This window comes from Rutilus rutilus, assembly GCF_951802725.1.
Source record: "Rutilus rutilus genome assembly, chromosome: 6".
NCBI lineage: Eukaryota > Metazoa > Chordata > Actinopteri > Cypriniformes > Leuciscidae > Rutilus > Rutilus rutilus.
Genome location: NC_140214.1, coordinates 40,276,720 through 40,291,773, shown reverse-complemented (window position 1 = coordinate 40,291,773; position 15,054 = coordinate 40,276,720). Strand labels below are relative to the sequence as shown.

General features: G+C 38.4%; 3 protein-coding genes across 9 annotated transcripts in view; 2 read left to right on the top strand and 1 right to left on the bottom strand.

Moving 5' to 3' along the window:
* The window catches only part of LOC311291359 (uncharacterized protein), a 796,365-nt gene that overhangs the window by 442,701 nt on the left and 338,610 nt on the right, over window positions 1–15,054 (bottom strand). The window lies entirely within an intron of this gene.
* LOC311291423 (uncharacterized protein) overlaps window positions 1–15,054 on the top strand; it is a gene marked incomplete at its 5' end in the record, with an annotated part of 543,326 nt that overhangs the window by 286,272 nt on the left and 242,000 nt on the right. The window lies entirely within an intron of this gene.
* adgrl2b.1 (adhesion G protein-coupled receptor L2b, tandem duplicate 1) overlaps window positions 1–15,054 on the top strand; it is a 123,633-nt gene that overhangs the window by 98,559 nt on the left and 10,020 nt on the right. For 6 of the 7 annotated variants that reach the window (XM_084410302.1, XM_084410300.1, XM_084410301.1 and 3 more), the window contains 4 exons: window positions 4,541–4,632; window positions 7,621–7,789; window positions 9,931–10,059; window positions 11,203–11,299. In XM_084410302.1, the coding sequence (XP_084266428.1) occupies window positions 4,541–4,632; window positions 7,621–7,789; window positions 9,931–10,059; window positions 11,203–11,299 (487 nt within the window). Of the gene's footprint in view, window positions 1–4,540; window positions 4,633–7,620; window positions 7,790–9,930; window positions 10,060–11,202; window positions 11,300–11,898; window positions 11,928–15,054 lie in introns of all 7 variants that reach the window. The other variant, XM_084410305.1, reaches the window with a different exon arrangement.

Here is a 15,054-nt window from a genome sequence, read left to right as displayed (position 1 = left end):
TTTTTTTTTTTTAAATCAAATAAATGCTGCCTCGGTGAGCAGAAGAGACTTCTTTTAAAAACGTTAAAAATCGTACGATCTAAAGCGTGTGACTGTAAGTGTAGACTCAGTCAGCTATAGAGAAGCGTGTCCTCCTCAGGACTCTGAACACCAGCTGCTTTATTAAACTTCTGCTGGTTGGTGTGTTTGGGGAATGAATGTAAGGGTGAGATGGAGGAGTGTTGAGGTGGTTTTGCGAGCCTGGCTTCATAATTAATAACTCAGTGTTTCTCTGAAGACCCTCTCTCTCTCTCTCTCTCTCTCTCTCTCTCTCTCTCTTTTTGGTTGGATATCGTTTAAATTTTAGCGGTTGCGATTCTTATCAATTCCGTTTCTGCTTATTAATTCCGATTATTATCAATTGCCATTTTCGATTCAAATTTTGTCGTTTAGATTCAAACATATTTATTCTGTCTCCTCTCCTCCAATAAGCTGGTGTGTGTTGAAGTGTTTGGTGTGTGTTGGGCGTTCTGCCGTTGCATCATTCACATGTAAGCGTTTTGAGTACAGAGAAAAGCACTACACAAATGTGACAAATTATTGTTATTATTATCATTAAAGTGGTGGAAAAAGAGGTGAGCAGTTCTCCAAACAGAACACAAGCTGACATATGGCTAAATCCTGTCGGCTCACTTTCCTCTCGTTCCTCACAAATCCAGATGTTTCCAGATTCACAATGTCAAATTTGGTTGCTAAACTATTATTTATTTATTTATTTATTTATTAAACAAAGCTTGTGTCCCAATATCCACATATAATATAAACGTTCACATGCGCAAACGTGTTTGCTGTCCCACCATCGGCACAGCTCTACTGTACAACACACAGCTTTAAACAGAGCCGGGCAACTATTATTATGCTGTCTGCATTTTATTTTGAGCAGGCTGAAAATGTCAAAATAATAAAATCTACTTTAGTATATGTTGTATTATATGGCATTATCGATATATAGATTTTGCAGCTTTCAAAAAAAATCTACTTTCTCCCAGTAACACTCTCTCTTTTTCCTTCCTTCTGTCTGTTAGTGAGCAGGGCTGATCCGCTTCTGAAAGCCTCTGAAACACTGAGTTGAGTTCTGTCTGTTTACACATGTGTGTGTGTCTGTGTGTGTGTGTGTGTGTGTGTGTGTGTGTGTGTGTGTGTGTGTGTGTGTGTGTGTGTGTGTGTGTGTGTACAGTGGGGAGAACAAGTATTTGATACACTGCCGATTTTGCAGGTTTTCCCACTTACAAAGCATGTAGAAGTCTGTAATTTTTATCATAGGTACACTTCAACTGTGAGTGGCAGAATCTAAAACAAAAATCCCGAAAATCACATTGTATGATTTTTAAGTAATTAATTTGCATTTTATTGCATGACATAAGTATTTCATACATCCGAAAACCAGAACTTAATATTTGGTACAGAAACCTTTGTTTGCAATTACAGAGATCATACATTTCCTGTAGTTCTTGACCAGGTTTGCACACACTGCAGCAGGGATTTTGGCCCACTCCTCCATACAGACCTTCTCCAGATCCTTCAGGTTTCGGGGGTGTCGCTAGGCAATACGGACTTTCAGCTCCCTCCAAAGATGTTCTATTGGGTTCAGGTCTGGAGACTGGCTAGGCCACTCCAGGACCTTGAGATGCTTCTTACGGAGCCACTCCTTAGTTGCCCTGGCTGTGTGTTTCGGGTTGTTGTCATGCTGGAAGACCCAGCCACGACCCATCTTCAATGCTCTTACTGAGGGAAGGAGGTTGTTGGCCAAGATCTCGCGATACATGGCCCCATCCATCCTCCCCTCAATACGGTGCAGTCATCCTGTCCCCTTTGAGAAAAGCATCCCCAAAGAATGATGTTTCCACCTCCATACTTCACGGTTGGGATGGTGTTCTTGGGGTTCTACTCATCCTTCTTCTTCCTCCAAACACGGCGAGTGGAGTTTAGACCAAAAAGCTCTATTTTTGTCTCATCAGACCACATGACCTTCTCCCATTCCTCCTCTGGATCATCCAGATGGTCATTGGCAAACTTCAGACGGGCCTGGACATGCGCTGGCTTGAGCAGGGGGACCTTGCGTGCGCTGCAGGATTTTAATCCATGACGGCGTAGTGTGTTACTAATGGTTTTCTTTGAGACTGTGGTCCCAGCTCTCTTCAGGTCATTGACCAGGTCCTGCCGTGTAGTTTTGGGCTGAACCCTCACCTTCCTCATGATCATTGATGCCCCACGAGGTGAGATTTTGCATGGTGCCCCAGACCGAGGGAGATTGACCGTCATCTTGAACTTCTTCCATTTTCTAATAATTGTGCCAACAGTTGTTGCCTTCTCACCAAGCTGCTTACCTACTGTCCTGTAGCCCATCCCAGCCTTGTGCAGGTCTACAATTTTATCCCTGATGTCCTTACACAGCTCTCTGGTCTTGGCCATTGTGGAGAGGTTGGAGTCTGTTTGATTGAGTGTGTGGACAGGTGTCTTTTATACAGGTAACGAGTTCAAACAGATGCAGTTAATACAGGTAATGAGTGGAGAACAGGAGGGCTTCTTAAAGAAAAACTAACAGGTCTGTGAGAGCCGGAATTCTTACTGGTTGGTAGGTGATCAAATACTTATGTCATGCAATAAAATGCAAATTAATTATTTCAAAATCATACAAGGTGATTTTCTGGATTTTTGTTTTAGATTCCGTCTCTCACAGTTGAAGTGTACCTATGATAAAGGTACAGACTTCTACATGCTTTGTAAGTGGGAAAACCTGCAAAATCGGCAGTGTATCAAATACTTGTTCTCCCCACTGTAGGTCTGTTAGTGAGCAGGGCTGATCCGCTTCTGAAAGCCTCTGAAACACTGAGTTGAGTTCTGTGCTGTTTACGTGTGTGTGTGTGTGTGTGTGTGTGTGTGTGTGTGTGTGTGTGTAGGTCTGTTAGTGAGCAGGGCTGATCCGCTTCTGAAAGCCTCTGAAACACTGAGTTGAGTTCTGTGCTGTTTACGTGTGTGTGTGTGTGTGTGTGTGTGTGTGTGTGTGTGTGTGTGTGTGTGTGTGTGTGTGTGTGTGTGTGTGTGTGTGCGTGTAGGTCTGTTAGTGAGCAGGGCTGATCCGCTGCTGAAAGCCTCTGAAACACTGAGTTGAGTTCTGTGCTGTTTACGTGTGTGTGTGTGTGTGTGTGTGTGTGTACACGTGCTCCTGTAACCTGTACAGAGAATCAGTGCTTACATCAAACATTTCCCAGATATTGTTACAGTGTCGATGTGACACACATTTTGAAATCAAATATGTAGATTTTCAACACTTAATATAACTCATTTTTAAAGGTTTCCACTTATTTAATGCCATTTTACAGTCTTTTATTTTTAAGCATTTGATGGAAAGAGGCTTGAGAGAGCTTCTAAAATCAGGATCCTGTTTTTATATTGAAGGGTGTGTTTTGGAAGTCAGCAGACACACTTCTTTTACCAGAGCGCGCTCTCTTCTGTTACACATATTTACAATAGATGAAACTTTTTTTTTTTCTTTTTTCGGGACTCATTTTTCTGTGAGTTTCTTTAAGAGGTCTTCTCTGGTCAGCCTGAATTACATTCCCATGTTCGGGGCGGTGAAGAAAAACAGGAGCTCTCGCCAGCAAGCAGACGTTTCCCGGGCCAGAGTTATGACTTACACTCGTCTGAGGCGCCGCTACTCTCACAGCGTCTTTATACGTCAGCATCAGGAGCAACTGGAAGCACTCGATCTTCCTGCTGATAGTTTAAGTCTCGAGAAATATTAACATTCTTACAAGCTTCTGTCCTAAGATCTATTTGAATTGAATTGAACATCTTTCCATCTCTTTCCAGCTTAGAAGACGTCTTGGAAACTCCCGGTAGAGTTCATCCACTGGGAACACTTTACAATAAGGTTCATTAGTTAACATGAACTAATAATGAACAATACTTCTACAGCATTAATTAATCTTAGTTAATATTAATTTCAACATTTACTAATACGTTATTAAAATCAAAGGTTGTATTTGTTAACATTAGTTAATGCACTGTGAACTAACATGAACAAACAATGAACCGCTGGATTTTTATTAACTAACATTAACAAAGATGAATAAATACTGTAATAAATGTATTGCTCGTTGTTAGTTAATACATGAACTAATGTTAACTAATAAACCTTATTGTACAGTGTTCCCCATCCATTCTTGCTTTGTGACATTTCTGCAGTTGCTGTCTACTTTATGAATTATTGAAGGCCATACTTCACCGTTCAGATCATAGTGTGCCAGAGCCAAAATAAACCACGCTTTATTTTTATTTAATGCCTTTGCTACAGTCGTCTAATAGCCCGGTGATCACATGACCCGAGAGAGACGTCCCTGCCTCGTCAAACTGTTGCTGTTACTGTCCAGAAAGTGCAGCTGCAAATATGAATATTAAATGATGTTTGATAAATACTTCATCTGAGTGATGAATGGCAGATGTGCGTTCCCAGAACTGTGTGGTCTTCTCAACACACACACTTCATCTTCTCCCACAGCTCAATCTCATCTTTCTGGCGGTGACGATGTACAAGATGGTGAAACACTCGATGTCTATGAAACCCGACTCCAGCAGACTGGAGAACATACGGTAAGATCTCACAGCTCGACTTATCATCATGATCGCTCTATTCAAAGTGGCAGGACTTTAAAGGGTTCGTTCACCCAAAAATAAAAATTCTGTCAGTAATTACTCGCCCTCATGTTGTTCCAACCCCGTCAGACTTTCGTTCATCTTCGGAACACAAATTAAGATATTTTTGATTAAGTCTGAGAGCTTTCTCACTCCTCCGTTGGCTTCTATGTTATTGAAACTTGCCGGCCCGGAAAGTTAGTAAAGGCATCATTAAAATAGTCCAAGTGACTACAGTGGCTCAACCTTAAGTTTATCAAGCGACGGGAATACTTTTTGTGCGCAAAACCCCCCAAAAATAACGACTTAATTCAACTATTCTGTGTGTTTCTCTGAGTGAGTTCACGTAGTGTAACAGCGCAGCGCTTCTGGGTTGAACGTCAGAAAGGAGGCTCACTATTGGCCGAAGCTGGTCATGTGTGTGATGCGTGTGATGCTGGCCAATAGTGAGCCTCCGTTCAACCCAGAAGCGCTGCGCTGGTACACTACATGAACTCACTCAGAGAAACACAAAAAGCCTAAACACTCTCAATAATCAGGCCGTTTGGGTTTTCTAAACAATATGATGTCATAATGCTCATGCTCCGCCCACGACCAGCGATGGACTGTCCCGTATTAGCATATTTCCCATATTACCATATTTCTCGTATTAGCATATTTCCGCCCTCAGCCATTCGGCAGAGGGGTGGGGTGAGCAGTTGCTCATTATCATTTAAAGAGACATGCGCCGAAACGGGAACAGAGCTGTTTTTGAGGAGGTAAAAGGGAGTTGTTTTACACAACAAAAGTATGTTACAAATTTTACATGAACACCCTAAAGAATCACACCAACTTGTGGAAAATGTGCATCCAGTGACCCCTTTAAAATGATGATTGTGTGATTTGTATCTCCACTCTCATCTGGGTTTTATGCATTTCTAAGATAGAGGTTTCATCTGGATCTGTAAATACTCCAACACGGCTAATAGGGGTTTATGGGAATAATTAGAGGAAGCATTAACTTTTCAAGCAGCGTGTTATTAGCGCATTGCTTCACTTCCTGCAATGTGATATCACAGTCTGACCCGCTCATAAACATTAACTCCATGCATGTTTCCAGATGGGCCGTGATACGCAAGATGTTTTATTGCACCCAGAGTCATGATAAATTCATAAATTCTAAGAAATCTCCCCTCATCGTGTCCGTTTGAAGGATCATCCGTTCAGGACATGTGATCCACAGGAATAGTTGCAGGAATCTCTGTTGGGAACGAGTGTGGTGATAAACTGCTGTCTTAGACTCGTCTCTATCTGGGTGGTCTAATCGTTGGAGTGGTTTATATTTATATAACAAATCATGCTCTTTTTATAAAAATCATTAATTTGTGTGTTTGTGTATTCCATGTAAAACTGAGCAAATGAATGTAATAGCTAATCAAAGGCAATTAAAACACTCTGAGCGAGGAAATGAACTCAGATCAGCGTGAGCCGCTTCACTCCTGCGAATGCTCTCGGTACAATCAACAAGTGCAGAAACACTGTAAATAAGATTCATCAATGCAGACAACGGGAACACTTTACAATAACGTTCATTAGTTAATGTATTAGCTAACATGAACTAACAATGTGCAATACATTTGTTACTGTATTAGTTCATTTTTGCTAATAGAAATACAGCTGTTCATTGTTTGTTCATGTTAGTTCACAGTGCATTAACTAATGTTAACAAATACAACCTTTGATTTTAATAATGTATTAGTAAATGTTGAAATTAATATTAACTAAGCTTAATAAATGCTGTAGAAGTTCATTCTTAGTTCACGTTAAGTAGTTAACTAATGTTATTACATGGCTCTCTTGCTCTCTCTCGTTTCATACAAACACTCTGCTGCCATTTTGTGACTTGTTTTGTACACTGTTGGATTATGAGATACAAACAGGTCCAATTTTACAACAGTTTAATCTGAAATCAATATCGTGTATCCTTATAACTATTAATGTGGTGAAATGCTGTGTAATAAGTGGAATGACTGTATACCGTATCTCTTAAATGTTCGTCTAGTTTGATCTGAAACTGCTCTCTCCGCGGAAGCTTCGCGTTTAAAGAGCTAATAAAATATTTAGACTCAGATCAATATTTCGTGTCTAATTATTTACTTATGTGGCAAGTAGCCGTGTAATAAGCGGGATAATGTCCATCCAGCCGGCTGTTATCTCAGAATAAACCCCTTCAGTCTCCGCTTATTTTGAGAGAAGCACCGGCTGGATGTACATTATCTCTTACTTACCTAATGAACCTTATTGTAAAGTGTTACCAGAACAGCTATAAACTAGTTCAGAAAGGCACACACAAAGCTTGCTGTGTTTAAATATGTAACAGTCTGAGAGTAGATTGTAATCATTCACTGGAAACTTGTTGCCCACGCTTCGCTGGTCGAGGAAGACGCCACCACTCGTCTGTACTCGTGATAACATCTAACGGACACAAGCGGGATTGGGAAGAGAGCGTAAATACATAAGCAAATAGAGAAAAATGAGAAATAAAGGGACAAAAATGTAAAAGTCCCCCTGTAGTCAATAATTGTATCCCTTAAAACTCATCTTTGATCACCAAAATGACATATTTAAACGTTTTATCTTAAAAAAAAAAGTCTTCATGCCTTAAAATATCTTGAATGTAACTCGACACCCTTGCCTCATTTAGTATGCGCGGTTCTATGAAAATGCAAATGAGCCCCGCCTCCACTCACTCACTCAGCTCAGAGATCCACTGGTTGACGATCACACGTTGATCTGATTGGTTACAAGGTAGTTTGTGACGTCAGAAACACCAGCGATTTCAAAGCGTGTTTTTGAGACTGTCTTTGGTTCACTGCAGTTTTAAGGAGAGAATACTCAGCAATGGTGTCGACTTATGAATTTAATTTAATTTTGGCAGAGAAGGCTGATATTGTCCTGTTGTTTCAGATGCTGGGTGTTCGGTGCGTTCACACTGCTGTGTCTTCTCTGCCTCACGTGGTCGTTTGGTCTGCTGTTCTTGAACGACTCTTCAGTCATTATGGCCTATCTCTTCACTATCTTCAACACCTTACAAGGGATGTTCATCTTCATCTTCCACTGTCTCCTGCAGAAGAAGGTAAACCATAGACCGCCTGTGAAAAGCGTACACCTCACTGAAGGCTGCTGAACGTATTAAATATTGGTTCATAATGACATTTTTTATTTTTCCTATCAAGTTAAACTAGGCTTCTTTGAGCTTATGGGACTTAAAGTAAAAAAAAATTCAAGGTTGTCTTTTTAAAGGCTTGTTTTAAGAGGTTATTTCCTTGATGTATTAAACGAAGTATATATTTAATTATAGCAGGTAAAGTCAACATAAAAAGTGTTGCAATCCAGTTTTATTTCAGGCACATTTGTGAATAAATCTGTCAGTGGATTAAAGAATTCAATAGTGAAAGGCATTTTCTTAAAGAGTATTTACAAAAACATCAATCACATTTAAAGCGTTACACGGTGAAATAATTTTAGAGACAGAATTGCCCGGCTTTTGCTGATGATTATCATATTAATTTATTGTGAATCATATATTATTTATATTATACTTTTAATACACTACATGTGAGCGGTTATATTTTCACAATATCAAGCTTTAAGATCCTTTCACACCATCACACAATGCAAAAAAGCGAAACATCTTGCAGAAAAATGCTCCTTTCACACCAAGATGGAAACGAATGTGCGTAAGGTTAAAGGAAACGCAAATTCACACTCGTACAATAAAATAGGGCTGGTGTCACCGAGACTAAACCATGAAGATGAATAAAACAAAAACTTTAAATGAAAGCAAACCATAACCAAACTCAGGACAAGCAGAACTGAGAACACAGGAGCTAAATACTCATTAAAGTTCATTAATGACAAACAGCTCAACCGAATGACCAATCATATCAGTAACCATGACAACTCGTACGTGGCGGGAAACTAGGACAAAGGAAACATAAACAAACTAAAAGTTTGACATGTAAAAAATATTGATCTCTCAATTTTAATGAATTCTCATTTTTATAAATTGACACTTACCAATTTGTGTAATTTAAGTGTTTGTATACAAATCAGTTAAAATTAATCATCAATATTATAGTAGTGTAGTACCAACTGACTCCCGGTATAGTTTACATCATTTATTGAGATTTGTTTTGGTTACACTTTATTTTAAGGTGTCATTGTTACAGTGTAATCATATATTTTAGTACTGAGTAATATTAATTAACTACATGTACTTACTATAGGGTTAGGGTAGGATTAGGGTTTGGTTGAGGGTTAGTTGCATGTAATTATGCATAAATTATAGTCATTGCTATACTAACTACATGTGTAATAAGGACACTGTAAAATATTTTATTTTTTCTTGAGAAGATTTGCCATATACTGTACCTGATATATATCCAGAATCATCAGTATCGTATATGATGGTGAAATGAGTGTCAGTATTCAGCCCTAGACACAAACTCATCATTCCTGATAGTTGAATTAAAGTTCAACACTCTCATTTCAGCCAGAAACAAAGAAATGAAACAGGCGTGATATTTAACGCTAGTAAATAAAGTGAGGTTAAATCCATAAAGTGTATTTGTATTAATTAACATATTTAATTATTGCAGGTGTGCATAAAGTTCCATGTTTATACTTGCCTTTTTTTCATTAATTTGAAGCAATATTGAATCTTGTTTTTGCGCTAGTGAGACAAGTGAAGAACATCTGTTGCAGAAATCAGCATCTGTCTATATTTAAGCAGCAGGTTATGGCATATTTTACCACCGGAGTGATTTAAATGAGTTGTTGAACTCAAGCGTTGAATCTGTGCATGCTGTATTTACACTAAAGCTGAGATAAATGTTAGCTCTCACACAGGGCAAAAGCAGGAATGTTTGAGGAATATTATGCAAACACATGCTAATGCCTTCAGTTCAGAAGCTTCATCAGTTATTGTATAGTAATATTCTGGCTTATTCTCAAGACTTCAGTGTGTCAGGGCCACCAAAGCCGAGCTAGGAGTCAGTTGTTTTATTTGTCATAACACAAATTATGAACAAAATGAACTTGTTTTTCTATGCATTTTATTTTTACTTGATCTTTTTTGCATACTGAATTTAAACCTGTTGCCGCAGTTCAGCCTTTTTTGCCATGTAATTTTGTCAGATAAATCCCTTATCCAAGTTCAGTGTTTTGTTGTTGTCTCGTATGTGAAGTGTTTGTTATGCTGATGTTTTGTCACAGGTGCGTAAAGAGTACAGCAAGTGTGTGCGTCAGTCTCAGTGCTGTCGCGCTCTTCCGTCTGAAGGAGCTCACGCTGCTAACAAACCCTCGGGCTCCAGGTCCAGCGCTCGATACTCGTCTGCCACACAGGTACACCTACACCTACATATACATTTACACATTTGGCAGACACTTTTATCCAAAGCGACTTACAATGCATTTCAAGTGCACATTTACATTGTTATCAGTTCTTGCTTTCCCTGGGAATCGAACCCATGAGCTTGGCGTTGCGAGCACCACCGCTCTACTGTTTGAGCTACAGGAAAGCATCTTATACACCATCCAAAGCTACATCTATAACCTCTCAGGCTCTGTCTTATGACCAACAGGGTCCTGGAAGCCCACTGACCTGCGTAATGTTTTCCTGATCTATAGTGTTTACCAAGCCTACAATAATCTTTTGTAACATTATAAATGTCTTTACTGTAACTTTTGATCAATTTAATGCACCCTTGCTGAATAAAAGTATTGATTTATTTATTTCCAAAAATAATAATACATGTTTTTTGATTCTCAAATCATCATATTAGAGTGATCTCTGAAGGATCATGTGACACTGAAGACTGGAGTAATGATGCTGAGAATTCAGCTTCGATCACAGGAATAAATTACACTGCACTATATATTCACATACAAAACAGATATTTTAAATTGGAATAATATTTCCCAATATTACTGTTTTTTTTTTATTATTTTTTTTTTTATATATAAAATAAATGCAGCCTCGGTGTGCAAAAGAGATTTCTTTCAAAAACATTAAAAATCACACCGATCCCAAACTTTTGAATGGCAGTGTACGTCACAAACAACTGACAGTCATAACCTAAATATCAATTTTTTTTGTATTATTAACGTATTTTTCTCAGCATCTGTAGCTCGACGTTTCATTTTGAGCCAGACACGAGCAATTCAGTGAGTCTTGCTCCGACCGGATCATGATATCAGTGACTGGTTGACAGGAGAACCGCTGCCGTTGGGATCAGTCCAGTTCACATTTAATATTATTGAAAAACAATCCGCTCGATCGGATCCTATTTCTTCTGTTCCAAATAATGAGTAACTGTTTTATATAACTATAACTATAACTATATAAAAAACCAGTGCTTTCTTTAAGGGTTTAGGGTGTGATTTCAGACACAGCCCGAGACTGTGAAGCGCTTTGCTCGTTCTGCATGAATATCATCTGTATTAAACACTGAACGTGTGTGTGTGTGTGTGTGTGTGTCGCCACAGAGCCGCATCAGGAGGATGTGGAACGACACCGTGAGGAAACAGTCCGAGTCTTCCTTCATCTCTGGAGATATCAACAGCACTTCCACACTAAACCAAGGTGAGCGATCTAACCTGGTGAACACTGAGCTCTCACACACACTACTGGACATTTGTACACACTCTTCATGTTGACTGTGAGTCGGATGTTTAGGAGGAAGTTTTTCTTGTATCTTAGGATCTTACCATAGGGTTTGGCTTATGGTATGCTTATGGTTCTTATGGAGATCATTAAGAAACTATGATGATTTATCACAGAATGATGATTTATATACGGACTGCTGAAGTGAGGACGTTAGCTGAATGCAGTATAAAAATTGCTGATATATATGAAAACAGATCAAATTGTTGTATATAGATCCACACTGAGAACATCGTATTAATTTAAAATGTAAACATGTTTGGCAACAGTTTACTTAAAGCCTTTGTGCATAAAGGTGTTCATTATGTATATTATAATGCATTATATCTTTTCATAAGATAAGATTTTTTAACAACGAATAGTTGAGTATTATGATATATTATAACTGAGGTTACAGTTATTCATGAGATCATCTAATGCGTTATAGGGTGTTTTACAAGGCATAATTAATGCATTAAAACAAATTAAAGTGTGACCTAGTAATTAAATTAATAATTACTATAATTTTGCTTCTACAGCTCCAGCAGCAGATGAAAGAAAATACAAAGTGAGCAATGCTTGCAATGACCATAGTTATTTAAAAACTGAACACTTTCTTTCTAGCAACACAAGTAATGAAGATACATCTGGTGGACTGGTGTCTCTTTTTTTAAATGATGTACTGTTTCCATCTAACTAGCGATTTTATCAGCCTGTATTTTATAGCACTACAAAGAGTATTTTTTAGGTTTTTCCCATCGCATGCTACTACATACAGGTTTGTAAAAATCATAAAGAAATAAATCAGTTGATAGTTTTCAGTCACATGACTGGCGCAGAGACCAGAAGAGCAAAGCATCCATCAACTGCAGCACAGGCCTGTCAAGCCCCATCTGTTACGAGCCGTCACCTCTCAGAAGAGGACAAACAAGCGTGTGAACTAAATGCACGTTTTTTACCTGCTTCAGCATTTTAGTCACTAAAAACAGCGGGACTAAAACACTTAAAGGATTCGTTCACTTTCAAAACTATTTTTGCTGATAATTTACTCACCCCGATGTCATCCAAGATATCCACGTCTTTCTTTCTTCAGTCGAAAAGAAATTAAGGTTTTTGAGGAAAACATTCCAGGATTTTTCTCCATATAATGGACTTCAATGGGGTCCAACGGGTTGAAGGTTCAAATGTCCGTCTCAATGCAGCTTCAAAGTCTCGACACGATCCCAGCCGAGGAATAAGTGAACTAATCTTTTAATGTGAAAAACACTTAAAAGCCTTAATGTGCTAAAACTGTGTTATTATATGATCAAATTCAGTTTATTAATGGTGCATACTGTATACAGGCGAGCGCATGAGCCAAGAATATGAATGCGACGCACTTAATAGTGAAGTGTTTTCTTTATAATGGTTTTCTATGGAAAAACACTTAACAAGAAATGTTGTGTTTAAACTCTGTGTTCTTCTGCTTGTCTGTATGCACACTAGGGTTCTCAAATCTACTGGTACAATTTTCTTTCTTTTTCTTCCAGCATTTCTTTCTAATTCAAATCAGTATGTTTACTGTGTTACTGTACTCAATCTGCTTTCAAACGCTCTCGTTGCTGTTTGTTTAAATGCTCTCTGAGCATCAACGGTTTCTTTTTACAACGTGATTTTACAAGCCAATCACAATCATAGCTGTGAGCAATGGCCAATCAGAGGTGCTCGTCTGCAAGCTTAAAAACCCATCGTGAATCCTTTTATTATAACCAACAAAGTGTAAACACGATGTAAATAAGAGATTAATTGTACCATTAAAGGGATAGTTCACTTTGAAATTAATTTTTGATATGTTTTAGCTTACCTCAAGGGCATCCAAGATGTAGGTGTCTTTGTTTCCGCAGTAGTTTCGATTTTTATATTTTTAGGTCAAACCGTTCTTGTCTGTCAGTCATATAATGCAGGTCTATGGTCACTGTCTCAAAACACAAGCACAGAGTCCAAATTAAAACAATTCCCCATCGTCCAAATGAAACAATTCCCCATCATAAGTACACATTGATGGCCTAAGACACGAAACGAGCGGTTTGTGTGAGAAAACGAACAGTATTTATATCGTTGTTATCTCTTGAAAACAGCACACGTCCAAATGATCTGACGGCGTGGGCGGGTATAGATATATACATAGATGTCGCCTTGGCTACTGCAGTTCATTGGAACGAAACCGTAGCCAAGGCGACATCTATGTATATATCTATACCCGCCCGCTCCGTCAGATCATTTGGACGTGTGCTGTTTTCAAGAGATAACAACGATATAAATACTGTTCGTTTTCTCACACAAACCGCTCGTTTCGTGTCTTAGGCCATCAATGTGTACTTATGATGGGGAATTGTTTCATTTGGACGATGGGGAATTGTTTTCATTTGGACTCTGTGCTTGTGTTTTGAGACAGTGACCATAGACCTGCATTATATGACTGACAGACAAGAACGGTTTGACCTAAAAATATCAAAATTGAAACTACTGCGGAAACAAAGACACCTACATCTTGGATGCCCTTGAGGTAAGCTAAAACATATCAAAAATTAATTTCAAAGTGAACTATCCCTTTAAGACAGCTTTTTTTTTTATCAGCGAGAGAGAGCTGAATTCAGTGAACAGCCTTAGGCTCTTCTCATGCTTTCTGTTTATTACCCACTCAGTCTGAAGACAAGTTTAGTTTTTCATGCTGCTAAAAACACTGCAAAGTTTCTGGATTGACAACCATATTTAAATACATGATTGAACTGGAAACATCAGTGATTGACAGTGATGAGCAATGGACGAGACAAAGCGGGACACATTTTTTATTTTATTTTTGTACTTAATTCAACAGTTTTTGCTCTGGTACTGAAATTAGTACTAAGAACTGCAAAATTTGACTGGAATTGGTCCTGACTTCTGAAATGTTGTAGCACTTCATTTTACAGTCCTATTCCCCTTGTACATACTATGCACATATTATAGTAATTACAATAACTGGGTTATTGATGGGTTATCGTTAAGAACTAAGTGCATAACCCCTAAACCTAACATTAACCTATATAGTTTCTCTGTCAATTACCTGTAAGTGCACGTACTATAAAATAAAGTGCAACTGAAATTTTGTTATGACAACCCTAGTATGCACCATTAATAAGGTATATATTGAATTATTGTAACAATGCATGCAGGGAAGCTGAAGACAGAAGTCTCAGGCTCTCACAAAACACTAAGAAGTTTCATTCTGACTCAAAACGCAAGCAAACAGGCAGTGCAAACACATCTCAACATAACAGAGACTGGACTAGAGTGAAGGCGAGGGTTAAATAACACACTGAAACGAGCTAATAAATGACACACAGCTGAAACCAATGAACTAATAATGACGGTAACCATGGAAACTGAAGAAAGGAACATGTGAAACTCAGGCATGAACAGAACTGGGAAACAGATCAAAAACAAACATAACCCTGACAATTATGTGTTTTAACATCACTGTCTTACTACATTACAGTTCAAAGCTGTTATAAATGTCTGGTGGTCAGTGGGGGAAAGCCTGGTTTGGGCGTTCCTGTCAGGGTGTCTATTACGTCTATTACAAACTACGAATAGTAGAATGTATGGCTTTAAATGCGTAATTGGATATTTTTTTTGTTTAATTTTCTTAATTTTCAACTTTCATTGCATTGGGA